The 13,507-nt window shown below is 34.0% G+C and overlaps 1 protein-coding gene and 1 long non-coding RNA gene across 6 annotated transcripts; one reads left to right on the top strand and one right to left on the bottom strand.

Annotated features, from left to right (window-relative positions):
* The first annotated feature begins 6,829 nt into the window (after window positions 1-6,829).
* Window positions 6,830-10,545, top strand: LOC115967990. Of its 5 annotated transcripts, none has more exons than XR_004086619.1 (9): window positions 6,830-7,433; window positions 7,526-7,639; window positions 7,865-7,947; window positions 8,420-8,466; window positions 8,572-8,605; window positions 8,850-8,884; window positions 9,599-9,665; window positions 10,059-10,208; window positions 10,369-10,545. It is a non-coding gene; the product is annotated as an uncharacterized LOC115967990 (long non-coding RNA). The 5 variants fall into 5 exon arrangements; XR_004086621.1 differs by having other exon boundaries at window positions 8,850-8,912; XR_004086618.1 differs by lacking the exon at window positions 9,599-9,665.
* A 1,242-nt stretch (window positions 10,546-11,787) lies between these two features.
* Window positions 11,788-12,754, bottom strand: LOC115966303 (ubiquitin fusion degradation protein 1 homolog). The gene has a single exon (XM_031085558.1). The coding sequence runs from the start codon at window positions 12,706-12,708 to the stop codon at window positions 11,788-11,790; it is 921 nt and encodes a 306-aa protein (XP_030941418.1). The 5' UTR covers window positions 12,709-12,754.
* Window positions 12,755-13,507: the final 753 nt, after the last annotated feature.

Below are 13,507 nucleotides of genomic sequence, written 5' to 3'. Positions count from 1 at the left end.
TAAAGGGGAAAAGAGTATCTGAGATTAGATGAGTGTGGGCTAAAGATGATGAGTGGCGAGCTTGAGGAAAACTAAACCACGAGCAAAGTAGTAAACAAACCAAGGGTTTCAGAGGGAGTGGCTGTCTTGATCAGTTATGGGACGTTTATGGAGTAGGAAAGTGTAAGCAAGGTGGTGAATGTTGGTGTTATGGTGACTATAGGCTGAGAAAGGTTGTGAGTGAGCTCAAGAGAGCTTGGGGAAGCTTAAAGAAAGAAAATAGGGATTGAATTTTTGCAGAGTGTAGCCAATGACAGAAATTTTTAGAGAGGCTTCCTCCCCCTGTGAGCTGAGGTGTGTATGTTTTTATAATGGAGCTTGAGGGAAGCATTAATTGACAAGAATCCAAAAAATGTATGACTACTCAGGGGTGATGAATCAAGGTTAAGCTTCTTGAGAATTTTTGGTCAGAAGTAAGAGATTCACTTTAGGGGCTGCCTTGCTTCTTTGGGTAATGATGGGATTTTAGAGTGCTTTGCATTTAATGTTATGATTTATGGGGTTGAGCTGAATCAATATGATTATGGCGTGTATCAAGAACGAATCCTAATGCTGCAAACTAAGATTTGGTCCCCCAAGAAGTAAGATTCAACACCTCAAGCCAGGTGACAAACTCTAAGTCCACTTCAGGGGGTTCCGCTAGAGATCCTATTATGCCCTTCAAATCACATGTTCCCAATTTTTCCCCTTTAGGATTCATGGGCTTGGCACATGAATCACGTCTTGAATTTTTTTAACATTTATAACATCAATTTGTTGAGGTTTGGTTTCAGCTCCCCTTTCGCTGGAGGTGCAGTCTTGAGGAAGATGATGGAGTCCTTTCATCCTTTTGACTTCAGCTGATATGACAGCCCTTGGGCACTGTTCACGTCAGGCGGGGGGTGGCAAAAAACTGATGGGATTGCCCTTAGTCCATTCTCAAAGGCTTGGTTCCCTTGTATGAGTACCTAGTTGCTCTTTTTGGTTAGGAATGAACAAGAGCTAGTCGCCCACTTTCAAGCCTCTTGCTGGGGGGACCTTTTTGGGCTAGAACTCTTCTCCATTTTAGCACTTTTAGTTGGGCCACATGGCCCTTTCTTTGCTTGGGCTTGTTCCCTACTTCATGAGATTCTTGAGCCTACAAAATGGGCATTAAAGACATGCTTTGCCATGGGTTTTTTACTCCTCATGGGTTTTAGTTGTTAGTAGAAATAAAATGAATCCATGAGCTTTTATGAAATATTTATGATAGATTTTGGGTATTGATTTTCATGGGCTTTAAATAACAACTTGTATAGTTTCTCTATAGACAATCATAATGGACATGTAGGATGAATAATTACCATGAGTTTTGGTAATAAATATTATGAATGTTGTGATGTAAGATAAATAGTGACCATTAGTTCTTATATAAATTCCATGGGTTTATATTATGGTTGAAATAAATAAATGTCATAGGTCCAAAATAAATAATCATAACTTTCCATGGACTTTTATATATATTAGTAACACAAATTCATAATTCTCCATGGGCTTGATATATGTTTGCCATGGGTTTTGGAAAAATGAATAGTGTTACGTAACATAAATACTTACCATGGTTTATAATAAGGTATGAAATAAATAAATATTATGAGTTTAAAATAAATCATAACTTTCCATGGGTTTTTTATATTAATAACACAAATTCATAATTCTCCATGGGCTTGATGTATGTTTGCCATGGGTTTTAGAAAAATGAATAGTGTCACGTAACATAAATGGTTACCATGGGTTTTATAAGATAGATTTCATAGGCTTGTAATATTGTAGTAATAGGTTTATAAGAACTTAAAACATTGTTGATCATTGGACTTTTAAGTGAAATAATTATGATATAGTATTTTGCCAAGTATTAATAGCCTTGGGCTTTTGATAGAATAGTGCCAAGTAGTTAGCTTAGGCTTTTAAATATTGCCAGCGAGAACTGGGTTTTGATATTGCCAATGAGAATTGGGTTTTTTTGCGATGTTTTATATCATAACCCAATTTAGATAATGAGATATGAAACATTCATGATTAACATAATAATAGAGTAAAAAATATTTGGAAAAACCCAATAACTTATTAGTGGTACTCGAATAAAATTAGGTGTAAAAAAAAAAGTACCCTAACAGGGCTTAAACAGTCTTTTAAACCTCGATAGATATTAGCTATCGAGTTTTAAAATCCAGCACTTCTTCACTTGATTCTTGGACAGACTTGCCTGGCTTTAACACTTGAACTTGAGACATTGTTCCTTGAAGTATTAAACACATCCTAGATCTATCCAACTACAAGTAAAGTGCGTTTTGTCAAAGGATTAGCCAATTTTTATAATGACATATGTTCCTAACATGATTTACATATGTCCTAACAGCCTTAATATTTAGAAAGGATTTCACTTAAATTTAGTTGGACTGAAGTGGACTAAAATTCTATGTTAATATAGCTCAACAAAAGTATTGCAACAATAAATGCTATACTTTAAATTTTAGATTTTACAAATTTGAGATATATATATATATATATATATATATAAAATAAATTTGGATTTAGAATAGGTACTCTCAACCTAAACATGTCTTTTCCCTGTATGCAAGTGTATAAAAATAGACTAAAGTGGACCAAAATGAATCGAAGTGGTCTAAATGGACCGAAGTGAACACAAATGGACCAAATAGAACAAAGTGGACCGAATGGGAACAAGGAGAACCGAATAGGACCAAATTGAACTGAATAGAACATTGTGGACCGAGTAGGACAAATAGGACCAAATTGGATCACAATGGACCGAATAGGGCCAATGTCGACTAAATAGGACCCAGTGGACAAATAGGACCAAATAGGACCGATGTGGACCGAATAGGACCGATGTGGACCGAATAATACTTTTGAATAATTATCATTTTTATTGCATTTTTAGGGCTCATATTTCTAATTTCTAAGATTTAGTGTTTGTATTTTTTAATTCAAAACTAAAGAGTTTAGCCCAGATATAATAAAATCTCATACTTTTCAACCCAAAAATTAAGGAAAAAAAATGAATTTTTGAGCTAAAATTGAAAAGGAAACCTACAAAAGAATTAATTTAAGTCCCAATTTGTTCAAAATAAACTGAAAGGGACCGAAATTGACCGAGTGGACCAAATTGGACCGAATGGGACCAAAGTGGACTGAAGTAGACCTAATTGAACTAAATAGCAATTGTTTAATTTTTAGGGAGAACAAATTATATATTATATTACAATTACAAAATAATTATTTATTCCCACGCGTCACGTGGGTTTGGAACTTGTATTGTGACACGTGGGTTTGGAACTTGTATTGTTAATATTGGGTCATTTTGGTGCATCTTATTATTTAATGGTATGAATTTATTATTTTGTAATTTATTTGGCTAAACACAACCTTTAATGGGACGGGCTTGCATTTTAAGTACTCACCATGGAAATGTCCCTGCCCTCTACTTGCTAAGGTATGAGTTTGGCGCATTAAAAATTTAAAACCAAAACATTGTGATACTCTCAACACCCTTATATAAATATTACACATATTGTATTGGTATCTTGATGGTTGCTTTACCCGAATATGAAGAGAGAAGCAAAGGAAGAGGTGTAGTAGCTCTCCTTCTTTTCTATCTCACACAACCATTCTTGACCTTTCAGGAACTTTAGCTTATTCCTCTCGTTAGCATGGCTCCTCATCAGGTGGCTTCTTGCTTTTGCTCTCATGGAGAGCCTTTAATCAGGTGTGGTCTACTCCTTTATTTTGTTACAAATATATGGTAGTAACTTTAGAGTGTGTTAAAGATCCTTTGCTCATTTGGTTTTGTGGATTTTGAATTAAAGTTATTTTTAACATAAACATGCCCTCTTTATGATTTTTCAATAAAGATCACATTCATGTAAATAATTTTGGAAGAAGGCTTATCTAACCCTATCAAGAAGGCGGTTGGTAGAGCACTATCTAGAGAGAACTTGGTAGTGTTCTGTCATAATCCTTAGAAATGTTACTTCAACTTGTGAAAGAATTGAAAAGCTTGAACAATTATCCAACTAATTAAAGAATCTATGCCTTTTTTTCTTTTTTTCTTTTTTTTTTTTATATAGATAATACCACATCTCTGGCCAAATTTGCCATATAACACCATGTTTGAAACATATTTGTTAGTTAGCATTGTTTCCAAACTTATTAGTAAACTAACATCTTGAGTCTTTTAATTAAACTCGAGTTTACTGTAACAATTCGAGTCTTACAGACTCAAGTTGGAAAATTATCCACGTGGAACTCAAGGCTTTAAGATTCGAGTTCCATAAAGAAACAAAGAAATCAAAAATAGAACCAACGAAGCCAAACCCAGATCAAAAACAGAAACACGATCAACAAAAATAATGAAGTCGAACCGAAAGATCAACAACGAAGCCAAACCCATATCAAAAACAGAAACACGATCAACAACAAAGCCAAACCCAGAGAGATCAAAAACAAAGAAGGCTCCAGGCGGCGGCTTGAAACCCAGGCAGTGAAGGCTTGGACTAAACCCCCCACATCTCCCTAACCCAAATCCCTCGACTGGGACTGAACCCAGGTGGCGGGGGTGGCGAAGGCTCCAGGTGAAGGATTTGTGCAGAGGTTTTTCTCCTTAGGCGAAGGTTTCGTTTTCCTCTATTTCTTTTTTTTTTTTTTTAATTTGTGCAAAGCAGGAACTCAAAAATTAGATTCTTGATTTGCTACAGTGAACTTAAGTTTAATAGAGAGACATTAGTTTGTCAATAAGTTTGGAAACTATGCTAACTAATGAATATGTTTGAAAATGGGTGTTAGATGGCAAATTTGGCCCCGCATCTCTACTTAACTAGTAAGTTACCCGTGCGATGCATAGATAATGTTGTAATGTATTATGTAAGATGGTTTTAGAGAATGTTATATATGTATTATAGCATAATTGTTATAGAACTTTATTAGAAATGAGTTCATCACAAAAAACAACAATTATAAATTGCACACACATATCCATTATAATTATTCAATTGAAATAATAAGAAATTTATATAAAAAAAAAAATTGAAAAAAAAAACTTTGGAATATTATAAAATAAAAGTTGATATAGAATGTATCTTTCTCTTTCTCCTTAATTTTAAAACAAAATACATATCCCAAACACCCACAATCAACTACATCAATTACAAAACGCACAAATCCACAAAGTCTAACCTTAACATCAAAATCGTAATTGTCATTATTATTCAATATAAAATGCAGGCCCCCCTTCCTTAGTTGTAGCCAACTCATATGAGTTAAGATTGGATGAGACAACAATGTTAGAGTTAGGTAGGTGTCGTCAAAAGATTGAAGGTAAATGACATCATTTTTTGTCTGTGTATATTTGACATGAGATGACATGAAGGTTTATGGGTAGGTATATATAAAGGGGTAGAAGTGCAAGAGGTGAAAATGGTAAATTAAAATGCAATGAGTTTTGTGTATATGTATGAGAGATGGAAGTCTTGAAACATTGAACCAAAAAGATACAAAAAGTATTTATTTGTTAATTAGAAAAGTCTTAAAATATTGAATCAAATGAAACAAAATGTCAATAGTTAATTTGTTCTTATCTCTAATGTTGCACTTGAGAATATTTCAATTCTCTTTGCATAGAATGCACCAGTTGGCAAAACCTTATGCTTTCCGCGTGAGGTCTGTACTTTTATATATATAATATATATTGATTAGATGTTTCATTCAAAAATAATCTATATATATGTATGTGGGTGTCTGTATGTGTGTATAAAACCGAAACCTTTGAAACTCTCACAATTTTTCACGTCAGCACAATATTTAAATAAAATTATCATTTTATTTTTATTTTTGTTTAGTCCAAACTTAATAAGAAGTGAAACTCTATCTCTCTAACAAGTCCAACTTAAACTCAAACTCATCGTTATCATTTTGTTAAAACAAAATTATTTTTGTTTAATCCAAACTTAATAAGGAGTGAAACTCTATCTTTCTAACAAATCTAACTTAAATTCAAACTCAAGCGTTGATAATTTATCTCCAAATTTGCGAGGTTAATCATGAACACTATAAAAGCAATGCAAACCCCAATATATATATATATATATAATTTTTTTTTTGAATCGAGTAGAGTTATGAACTCTTCTTATTTTATTTTCTTCTCCTCTACTTTGTTAAAAAAAAAAAAAAATTTATTTTATGGTTTTTCATGTATTTCTTAAAAAGTAATTTTCGTATATAAACCACCAAACTCTCTTTCACTACAACAAAATGTGTTTTTAGTGACGAATTTTAGTGAGGAAAATTTTTTCGTCACAAAAAAGTACCATATAGTGACGAAATTTATATTTCGTCACTATTTATAAAAAAAATCATAACATTTAGTGACGAAAATTGGATTTCGTCACTATATGTTATGTTGAACTATGGGCGCCAAACGAAAATTTTAGCACCAAACTAAATTCATCTACAGTGACGAATTATTTCATCACTAAAAGTTTAAGTTTTTTGTGACGAAAACTTTCGTCACTAAAGGTGATGCTAATAACACTATTAGTGACGAAACACATTTCGTCACTGAATATGATAAATAGTGACGAAAATAAGTCGTCACTAAAAACAAAATCATAAAAATCAGTATTATTATCAGCGACGAATCTAAATTTCGTCGCTATAGGTGGCCAACAGTGACGAAACATAAGTCGTCACAATAAGTTTTATTCTAAATCAGATTCAGCCCCTCCTTTTTTTGTTTCACTTCCCACTCTTTCTCTATTTCCCTCCCTCACCCGATTCCCTCACCAGAAAAACTTCAACCGGCGAGGTCGACGATTTCACCGGTACCGTCAGCATCGCCGACATCGTCAACGGTATCGTCAGCATTGCCGACATCGTCAACGGTATCGTCAGCGTCGACGATTTCATCGGCGAGCTCACCGACCCAGGAACCGCCGTCGCTTGAGCTCGCTGACCCAGGTATCGACGTCGCCGTCGCCTTTCGCCTGACCGTTCACCTTCCACCTGACCATTCGCCTCCCACCTGACCGTTTGCCTTCCACCTCTCGCCGTTGATCTCGCCTTTCGCTTGACCGTTCACCTTCCACCTGACCGTTCGCCTTCCACCTCTCGACGTCGATCTCGCCTTTCGCTTGACCGTTCGCCTCCCACAAGCAATGGAAGTAATGGTGGCTTCCTCTTCCATCGACGGCGGCATCGGCTGCTGGGACGTCCATACCGGCGCGGAGCAACTCCGTTACAAGACTTGCGTCTCTCCGCCTCATGGCCTCGCTTGCGTTGGCCAACGCTTCCTCGCCTCTTCTCAGCTCCGTGATCCCTCCGCCAACTCTGGCTACATCCTCTACTGGTCCTAGTCCAAGGTACACTTCGCTTCAAACTATGCACACAACCTGTTCGACAATATGCCTCAATGAACGCTCAAACTAAATACATGTCTTATTTATGTGTATAGCCTCAAGTAGAAGTTAAGAGCTTTCCTTCGGAACCATTACAGCCAATCGCTGCTAACCGCGAAGGCACATACATTGTTGGTGGAGGCGTATCTGGTGATATTTACTTGTGGGAGGTGAATTTCCTTTATATTATAATTGTTGAATTGGTTTCAGATAAATTAGAACTATTAACATTAGCATAGCTTAGCTCGTGAATGGTTTTGACGGGTGGGTCCAAAGGACTCTTCTTTAGAAAGGTTCCCTAGGGTATCAAAAAAACAAAAACAAAATCATTAGCATAGTTGGAGTTCTATTTTTTCTATTCTATTTATCTGAAGACTACCTATTTGATGCTTTAGGTTGCCACTGGAAGACGTCGTCGCTAAAGGCGACTCCTCCTCTGTCGTTAAGTTGCAGAGCGCCATCAAGTTCAATGGCGGAGGTCTCTCTCTCTCTCTCTCGCTTTTTTATTTTTATTTTTATTTGTTTTGATTTCTTTACGAAATGTTAGGATATTGTGTTGGTTGCTTCATTTGATGCTATTATATGTTTGGATGATTTAATTGTTTTTAATAATACTGTTGTGAATTTATGAAGCTTTTGTTGTGACTTGTGAGAATCAGATTGTTAATGGAGTATATCTTTTGAGAATTTTTATTAATGGATGTTGATAATTATTGATGCAATTAGTTTAATAAACAAAAGTAAAATCGTTAGGATATTGATGCAATGAAATCTTCCTAGGGGCTTTGCTTTTGTTTCATCCTTCTGATTCTTGTAGCGAAAGAGTAAAAGTTAAACTCTTTGTACAAGAATTTGCTTGTTTTTATTGCATTTTCATGTCTTTAGATGATCAAAACTTAACCCAATTTAATTTTCCTCATGGGCATTGTAATGATTTATTTTCCTTGCAGGTCATATCAACCACTCAATTTTCTGGTAGAATCTAACTCCTGTTTCTGTAAGTTTATGTCTTTAGCTCTCTCTTTTTTCAAGTAATTGTTTTTTTTTTTTTTTTAATATGTTTAAGAAACTTCTTTTACCAAGTGCTTTTTATACATGGCAGGAAGGAGGTGGTGAGCCCCCGCATGGTTCCTTAGGTTGGGCTATTGACACTAATTTTGGTTCCCTGGAAGCTAATTTTTTTTCAAGTCATTGCCTTTTTTTTTTTTTTAGCTAATTCTTGCTATTCATCTGTTGATGAGGCTTGTCGTCATTGTCATATTTTTGCTTGTCAATTCATATCCTTTTATTTATTTAATTTTTTTTGAAATGTTTACCTTCTGCTTGTCAATTACTCTCCTTTTATTAATTTTTTGGAAATTTTGGGTAAAACTATTGTAGGTTGAAGCTGAAGATATCTGAAGCTTAAAACTATTGTAGGTTCCTTACTTCGTTTTCTTCAAGGTTTGTTTAAAGAGATGCTATGGTGTTTAATGGTTGAAAAACTATGGAATTTGAAAATTAATTGATGTGAAATTTGGAATGCATTCCAACTGCTAGCATATTAGGTTGCAGCTACTGTTTGTGAGTGTTATTTTTTGGTGCAGGGGCTAGTGCCACCGAATTGGGGTTAATTTGTTTAATTTCTTTTTTTGGTTTTATATTTATATTTATATTTTTAAGATGGTGTTTGATTAATTGTTATACACGAAGAAAACGAAAGAGATTGGGATTGGTGGTGATGGATCATTATTGTTGTTGTTGTTATTGACATATGTTGTTATTGTTGATGGAAATATTTTATTTTATTTCCATAAGATCTATCTAGATTTAATTATATATTTGTTTATTTTTAATTTTATTTGCTTAAGAAAAGAATTTAAACAATTTTTATTAACTTGTTTTCCCTTTCCTTTCACCTATTATTTGTTGAAAATATTGTCTTCTTGCTTCTTGGTTGTTTTTGTTGTTTCAGTTGTGAAGTTTAATGGTGTTTCTTAGGAACATATGAACATATTGTGTTTGGTAAGCTTTTTGGATTGACAATTATGAAGTAACATTTGTTTGCTAATTCAATCTTTTTTATTGTTTCTGGTAGTTGTATCATTTTCAAGATTGAAGTACTTATAAATTTAACTCTTCTTATGTAGGCTAAATACATATTGTTTACAATAACTTTGGATTTTTTCTGAAAGTTGTAAGATTAGCTTGAGCAAAGTAAGTAAATTCTAATTAAAAACTTATAAAACTCTATACTTGTGATGTTGGAAATTGGATTTGTGGTCGTATGTTGTGTTGGAGCAAGCGGGTGGCTTGCATGGTGTTATAAGGTGGTTTAAATACATATTGGAAGTGTTTTTAGTTTCTTGCAAATGTGAATGGACCTTGTTGATTAGATGTGACGAATAGTACTTTAATTGATTTCAATACTTGAAAACCTTATATACTTGTGATGTTTGTGATGGAAATTGTGGTGGGTTGTTGTGTTGGGCAAGTTGGTGGCTTGTATGGTATTACAAGGTGGTTTAAATTCATATTAGGAGTGTATATTTATGTGTGCAATGTATATTTGTTTAAGTATTAATATAGATTTGTGCATTCATGAATAAGATGAGGTCCAAGATGAGCGAGCTAAGGACCAAGAGCACGAACTAAGCAAGATGAGGTCCAAAAGAATATTCTTAACTTTCTGGAGAGCAAAGGTTATGATGATGCTCTTACTTATGGGGATGGTTCAACTTCAAGTTAAAACACTTTTTGGTTAGTACTTTATTTGCTTTCTACAACTTATACATTAGGAGTTGTGATTTTAATTTATTGGTGTGGTTACTCTTAATGCATTGTTAGAAATGTTTCTTATAGCATAGTTAATGTTTTTATTTTACGATTTTAACGAAGTATTGTTTTTAAATTTGTGCAGATTTCTTATTGGTAGCTTTTAGAGGATTTACTCTTGGCATTACTTGAAGACATATGAGGACATCTTCTGTTAGGTCTAAAATAGGGTTTAGGTAGAGTTATTGTATGTATTGCAAACAATTATTGTATGGAAGTAGTTTGAATTGGATACTTGTTTTATTTTTTACTTGTGGAATGTATGGATCTTTTTTTATAAATGTGTTGTTGAAATAAATGTGTTATTCAAATGTGAGGTTTTAATAATGTAATGACAGGTTACAAGTTAATATCAAAGTTATGAAAAAAATAAAAACAGAAAATAAGTTTTAGTGATGAATTTTTTCATCACAAATATAGCAACAAAAAATTTTTTTAGTGACGAAAATTTCGTCACTAAATATAGCAAAACTTTGTAGGAAATGGTTTTAGTGACAAAAATTTTCGTCACTATATGTACCCGAACATAGTTTTAGTGACGAAATTATTCATCACTAAATATGATTCAGTAAACTAAAGTGTTTTTAGTGACAAAATATTTTCGTCACTGAATAGTGTTTTTAGTGAGGAAAACATTTAGTGACGAAACGTTTTCGTCGCTAAAAGTTTTTTTTTTTAAAATCAAATCGGACTTTTAGTGACGAAAAGACTTTTAGTGACGGGGCTATAGTGATGAAATGAGTTTCGTCACTAAAAGTCCAATTTCGTCACTAAAGGTCCTTGTAATGAAAAACTGGACTTTTAGTGACGAATTTTTTCGTCAGTGAAAATACATTTTGTTGTAGTGTTTAGCCATTTTTTATAAGATTAAAAAGCTTGCAATAATTGAAATTATTCTTTTGAATGTAAATCATATTTCTCTTATATTTCTCTATTATTTAGTCATATATATTTTGTTTTATTTAAATAATTTCTAAGCAGTGAATCATCTAGTTTTTTAATATTTTTTAGTCTTTCAAAAGTTTTAATATCTAAATTTTTGAGTTATTTTTTTGCAGTATCTGAAACTATCTGAAAAAAAAATTTGCAAGTCATTGCACGTTCAAGCAATGACTTCATCATCAAATTGTAACACAAATTGAAGTCATACAAGAGCAAATCATGCAATAGTGTAGTTTCTTAATTAATTTAAGATTTTAGACAATTATTTTAGTTTACTTCACAAATAGATAGGTTCCCGTACATAGTACAGGTTAGCGACTAGTAGTAAATATATTAATAGTGTGACACAACAGTCAATAGCAATCCAGCATCCATTCTCTCATTTAGTAAACAATGATTCCATGACTGAAAATCAATGCTTCATCATCCAAACTTACATATTATACTAGAATCAAAACAGAAAAAAGCCACACATTATATGTCTTTCTCATTGGTTATCTCTACTTTTGTTGATTACCTTTAAACAAAAACACTAAAAATTTAATAAGTTTGAAAACAAATACTAGTCTGTCAGCCTGTAACTCCTACCGGTGAATGGTTGGAACTTTTCATCTCCTTTCTTCAATGCCACATCTTCTTTAGAGTTCTTTTCCAATTCCTTATTAGAACCAAAGACTAGCTTTCCTGGTTTACTTCTCAAGTTGGAGTACTGAGTAGCCTTGCTTTTCTCATTAACTTCATCTACAGAAATTTGCTTCAACCTCGCAGAGCAATCCGATACAACCGACTCCATTGAAAATCTCCCATCCAAGCGCCTTGCTTCGCCACAAAAAGGTTCAAACTTCACATCATCCTCTACTGCTTGCTCCTCAACTTTCCTCGTAGCCATGATATCCTTCACTACTGTTGTTACTGGTTCTTGGAAATCCAAAGGTGGAGCAAAGTCCACCTCACAGTCTGTCTCAAAAATACTTATAGCATGAGACGGTGCTGTTTCGATCACATCAATGTAAAAATTCTTGTCATTATACATGATCATGATGGTATCACCCTTTGTCAAACAAAAGAAGTTCCTCAGTGTTGTTTCCAAAACGGCTCTAGGGTTGGAAATCTCCAAGAAATCCTTAGTATGAGGTTGTAACTTCACGTAAGTTCCTTTCTTCAAATGTATGCTTTTGACATTGACACGGTCTCGTTGTTCTAATTCCAAGTGCTCCATCATCCAGTTTGGCATGAAAACAAAACCCTCAGGGGCATCAAACTCCTCAACTCCACAATGCGTGAGTTCCCCATTTTTAGGGTTGGTTAACTTGAACATCATGGGGTTTTTGAAAACTGTGAATGCAAGGAAACTGACAGCTGAGGCAGGCATGATGATTCTGCCACCGTTTTCTAGATGGGATTTGTTGCAGTATGAGAGAGGGTAACATTGATAAGTTTGTGGAAAGCGGGTATGAAGTCTATGATGAGTAAATTGATCCATGGGGAGGATCGATGAATAACACAGCGATGAGTTTCTTGGAATTGGTTTTGAGGGCAAGGCAGTGAGAAGAAGAATAGCTTTAGATTGATTGTTAGGGCCTGAAGTATGCGTGTTTATATAAAGGCAAGAGAGAAGAATTTGTTTCCAAAACGTGTAAGGAGAACTCTTCCGAATAGGATTAGGAATAGAAAGAGAGAGATTTCTTTTTTATTATTGTTTTAAGGCTTAGGTTTGGATTTTTTTTTACTTGTAAATCAAGTATGGTTTCCGAAAAGTGAAAGGAAATTAGTTCCGAATCATGAATAGGAGTGTAGGAAGCAAGAATTATAGGCAGTGGTGTCATTGACGGACGTAACCTACTATATTTCATTAAGGAAGAAATAAATATTCCCATCCCAATTTTTCTGTCAGTAAGAACAGGCATCGTCAAGCGGTCTTTTACTTGATCAGGGGCCTGGCAACTGATATCACTTTTGCAGCTGATTGCTGCACACAATTTTTTTAATTTTTTAATTTTTAGTGAAGATACTACACTTGATCTTAGCCAAAAGAGGTCCTAGACTTTTTTATTTTTAACTGCAGATAGATACTATACATATACTAAAAGCAATCATAGCAAGGTTCTCAAAAAATATAGCTTTTAGCAACTCAAAAACTTATTTATCTATTTTAACAATTCACTAAAAATTAAAATAATATAACAATACAATAAAATAATATATCCCAACACCACAGCCTACAAATCCGAACCTCCACGAACCATCATCACCGATCCACAAAGCACCATCACCGACCCATG

Source organism: Quercus lobata, chromosome 11, assembly GCF_001633185.2.
Source record: "Quercus lobata isolate SW786 chromosome 11, ValleyOak3.0 Primary Assembly, whole genome shotgun sequence".
NCBI lineage: Eukaryota > Viridiplantae > Streptophyta > Magnoliopsida > Fagales > Fagaceae > Quercus > Quercus lobata.
This window is presented reverse-complemented; position numbering and strand designations above follow the sequence as displayed.

What these genes read in the sequence shown, in the direction of transcription:
- LOC115966303 (XM_031085558.1), bottom strand. Translation starts at nt 12,708, where the DNA reads ATGGATCAATTTACTCATCATAGACTTCATACCCGCTTTCCACAAACT.